Below are 4,897 nucleotides of genomic sequence, written 5' to 3' on the forward strand. Positions count from 1 at the left end.
GATCGGCAATGGGCATAAACCCTAAAGGTAGTTGGGATGCTTATCTACCTTTATCTGAATTTGCTTACAACAATAGCTTCCAGTCCAGTATTCAAATGGCACCATACGAAGCATTGTATGGTAGAAGATGCCGTTCTCGTATCGGATGGTTTGAAGCTGGTGAGACTAATTTATTGGGACCCGACCTAGTACAAGAAGCTATGGACAAGGTCCAGTTGATCAAACAGATATTGCTTACAGCTCAAAGTAGACAAAAGTCTTATGCCGATAAGAGAAGAAGAGATTTAGTGTTCACAATTGGGGACAAAATGTTCCTACGAGTCTCCCCTATGAAAGGTGTGATGCAGTTTGGGAAAAGAGGCAAGTTGAGCCCCAGGTTTATAGGACCGTATGAGATATTAGACCGAGTGGGAGTTGTAGCTTATCGTTTGGCACTTTCTCCTGAGTTGTCCTTTATTCATCCAGTGTTTCATGTCTCAATGCTAAGAAAATGTATATCAGACTCATCCCAGGTGCTTGAAGCACCAACTACACAGCTTGATGAGAGGTTGTCTTACGAGGAGGAGCCAATGGCTATTGTTGATAGACAAATAAGAAAACTACGGTCAAAAGAAATCATGTTCGTGAAAGTCTTATGGAGAAATCATACAGTCGAAGAAGCTACTTGGGAACTACAAAAAGATATGCAAGCGAAGTATCCCCATTTGTTTCAGTCTACAGGTATGTACTTAAGTTAAATTCGGGGACCGAATTTCATAAGGTGGGAGGATGTAATACCCTATATTTTTGTTTTTTTTAAATAAGGGTGTATTGGTCATAATAATTATAATAATAATAATAACTATAAGAAAGTAACTACAAAAAAAAGAAAACAAACAAGCAAATAATGAACAAAATAAACAAAGCAAAAAAGGAGATAGGATACAAGTGGGCTTAGCCCATGTCACGACAAAAAGAAAAAAAACAGAAGAGAAGAATAAGGATTTTAAAGGGGCACGAAGCCCATTCTCTGGAAAACCTTAGAAAAATAAAAAGGGGGGAAACAGCAAGCTGCGCAAAAGAGAACAGAAGCAGCGAGTTTCAGAGAAAAAAAACAAAAGGGGGAAAAGAGAAGAAGAAGAAGAAGAAGAAGAAGAAGAAGAAGAAGAAGAAGAAGAAGAAGAAGAAGAAGAAGAAGAAGAAGAAGAAAGCTTTGGGCAAAGGCCTTAAGAAGAACTGGGAGTTGAAATTGAAAGTATTAAGGTTCTCCTTCGACTCAAGAGGTTAACCTTCTTCTTCTCATCTGTTAAATTATTTTACCGCATCTATGCAATTTTATGTAGTACAAAAGAATTCAATATCAACTTTCTCTTATATATAAAGAAATATACAATTACTATTGAGATAATGAGGCTATAAAGGTTTGGTTTAAGCACTGCTAGGTCTAATTTTAGAGGAATAAATTATACTAAATAGTTTGAAATTGATAGAAATATGGACTAGTTCTATGATTAAATATAAATCCACAAACTAAGACTCAAACATGAACCCCGATGATTGGTATTCTAAATTAGTGATGGATTTAGCCTAAATGAGGCAATTAACATGAGATCGATGTTATGAAATTATAGATTGATTGGAGGAATTTGTACGAGTTGCTTGAGGTGAAGCAGTTGGTATTTCGGCACGAGTACTGTGAGTAGTAATCTTACTGCAATTTGTGTTTTCATAACTTGCATGATTTACACATGATTTTTAATATGAATATGTTACCGATTATTTTAAGTTACATGTGGGACGTGTCTTTTACTCGATATGATATCGAAATAGTTATTTGAGATGAATACCGTGGTTTTAAATATTTTCGTTGTCACTAGATCTGTTGTACCGTTAATTGAAAAGAAATTATATGATTTGATAAGAACCGAAATGCCCTATATTGTTTTAAAATATTTTCTACGAGTGTACACGGATTACAGAGACAAGTATAAATGGGAGTAGACATTGAAGGATCCCGTAGCTAACGGCGGGTTCGTTAGACCTGGTGCACCTTGTATTTATCGATTACCGTTATAGCCCTCGCTAGTGGGAAGGTAGAACTAGCATACCGTTACCGATTTCTCTCGAGTAGGGACTACCGTTACATATGACTTCTTGCAAAGAAGTCCACAGTTATACTGATTACATGATCCGTTCATTTAAACCTCCCAAAATGTGAATACTAATATTATACAATGCTTACCGAGCTTATTACTGAATTGTTAATTATATTTTACTACAAGAAAAGCGTTATGAGATTGAAAATTATTTATTGTTTCTGAAAGGGCATTTTTATGTATTTTCTCTTTGAGATACTTGTCACGACCCATTTTCCAAAATAGGTCATGATGGCGCCCGACACCATTTGTCAGGCCAGCCAACGCGGAAGTATAATTAAATTCTCATTTTACCCTTACCAAAAACCATTATAATAGATTTTTCCCCCAATTAAAGTCATAAACCAATAAAGATCAATAAAATGTAAAGACAGTTATACAACCCAAAATAACGTCTACTACTGTGTGTGCCAGAACCTGGTGTCACAAGCTACGGGCAACTAGTAGAATATACACACAATGAATAATACCCTATCCTACTGTCTGAATCAGGGTAGACAAACAACAACAAAAAAAATACAAGGAAGAGTTCTTCGGCTGCGGATCGGAAAGAAGGGACTGTAGCTCACCGTAGAAGTCCCAGATGCGCTCACTGATATGCACCAGAGTGATGTCCGGATCCACCTGCCTCAAATCCTGTACATTTCAGTACGGAAGTGTAGCATGAGTACATAAACAATATGTACCCAGTAAGTATCCCGTCTAATCTCTAAGAAGTAGAGACGAGAGGTCGACTTGATACTTACTAAGGTCAATTAATATATATATATATATATATATATATAAGTATGATGTATTCAAATCATGGAATTTACAAGTATCAACAGTTTATGGCAAGTGTATAAGTCAAGAACTTTACAACATCAAGTTTATAATTTATCATATAAGATAATGGCAAAATAAAGCATGTATAGGCTTTTCCACAATTAACATGTGCACATAATACCGAGGCGATAGCCCGATCCAATAGAAATAAACTGTGCACTTGCTGAGGGTCGACGGCGCGCCTATAGATGCATCTATTCATACCGAGGCGATCGGCCCGATCCACAAATAAGGATGAAATATCAAGTTCACACACATGGCACATAAATGGTCAAGAATATTAAATCAAACTTAATTAACTATACAAGTATGCTCCTATCCCCTTTAAGTCTCTAGTACACGGTAGGTGTTCATAACAACGGTTTAACATAAGAGATATATTTAATAGGCATGTTGTAGGTCCTAAGCTACCCGGACATTTATCATAGTAGTAGCTACGCACGGGCTCTCGTCACCTAATTCGTGTGTAGCCCCCGCATTTAGCAACAAACACTCAAACATTAATCCTAAGGGGACAATTCCCTCTTACGAGGTTAGAAAGGAGACTCACCTCGCTCCGAAGTGCACTTCCGATATCAAGAATAGGCCCAAACCCTCAATTCGTAGCCAAACGAGCACCAACTAATTAAAATTCTTAAGTTCTTTAAAAAAGGCCAAGTTTGACTTCGGTCAACAATTTGGGGAAACAGACCCGGAATCGTGATTTGGCAAACTCTGAGGGTCCGCGGGAAAATATGGGACCTGGGCATATGCCCGGAATCGAATTCCGAGGTCCCTAGCCCGAGTAATGAATTTTTTTCGTGAAATTGCTTAAGTAAAGTTTCAAAAGATTTAAATAAACTAAGAAATCATTGTTTTCATAGTAATCGGGTTCGGATTTCAATTTCGAAAACTTGGTACAAGTTCAAATATCAGTTAGGACCTACCCGTAAAATTGGGTGTCCATCCGAGTAGTTTAAGGGCGTTTTGACCCGTTGAAGGAGAATTAAGAACTTGAAGTTCAATGAATTGATTCATTTGGTTTTGGGGGTTGATTCCTCGATTTAGCGTTGTTTTGAGTGTTTCGAGGGTTCGAGTAGGTCCGCCTCGTGATTTCAGACTTGTCGGTATGTTCGGGCGGGGCTCGGGAGCCCCGAGCGTCAAATGGTCGAGGTTCGAGTGAAGTTGAAAACTTAGGAAGAAACCTCATCTGCTGCTTCTGTCATAACCGCTTCTGCGGCTCTTGGACCGCAGAAGCGAGACCGCAGAAAACGGTCTGTTATCGCAGAAGTGGAAGGGGCCAGGCCCAGGGGAAACCGCGCAGGAGCGGACCCCTGACCGCAGAAACGATCCATCCGCCCAGGCCCAGAACCGCAGAAGCGGTGGCCTTTCAGCTTAAGCGGCCTCGCAGAAGCGAGGTTTAGACCGCAGAAGCGACCCAGTCCCCTTGGCCTTTTCCGCACAAGCGGCTCACTTCCGCAGAAGGCGGGATTCCTTCCGCAGAAGCGGAAATCACTGGGGGCAGAAGGGTTCATTAATACGAACCCAAACTCATTTCTCTCATTTCTCACTACACAACTTGGGCGATTTTGGGGGTTTCAAAGAGAGAGTTTCCACATATCATTGCAAGGTAAGTAATTCCCACCCACTTTTAGTTCAAATACATAAACATTAGGTAGAATTTAACACTAAAATTAGGTAAAAATCAAGAGATTAGAGTTAGACCTAGGGATTAGTCAAAACTAAGATTTAATCCTTTAATTTCCCCATGAAATGAACTAGAAATAACATATTTGTGATCCTTAGGTGATAGAGGACAACTTCCTTCAAAAAATATTGGAATCCGGGTATGTGGGCCCGGGGTCGGAAATTAGGAAAACTTGTTATTTATGGTTTAGGAAATTGCTTAAACAATTAGAATTTAACCTTGCAAGCTCTTATTGACTAGTTTTCTGCTT

General features: G+C 39.0%; 1 protein-coding gene across 1 annotated transcript in view; it reads left to right on the forward strand.

The window, feature by feature from the left end:
• LOC109234749 overlaps positions 201-4,897 on the forward strand; it is a 29,845-nt gene continuing 25,148 nt past the window's right edge. The window contains exon 1 of the mRNA XM_019400811.1: positions 201-720. Within this exon, the coding sequence (XP_019256356.1) occupies positions 201-720 (520 nt within the window). The remainder of the gene's footprint in view (positions 721-4,897) is intronic.

This window comes from Nicotiana attenuata, chromosome 11 (genome assembly GCF_001879085.1).
Source record: "Nicotiana attenuata strain UT chromosome 11, NIATTr2, whole genome shotgun sequence".
Lineage (NCBI taxonomy): Eukaryota > Viridiplantae > Streptophyta > Magnoliopsida > Solanales > Solanaceae > Nicotiana > Nicotiana attenuata.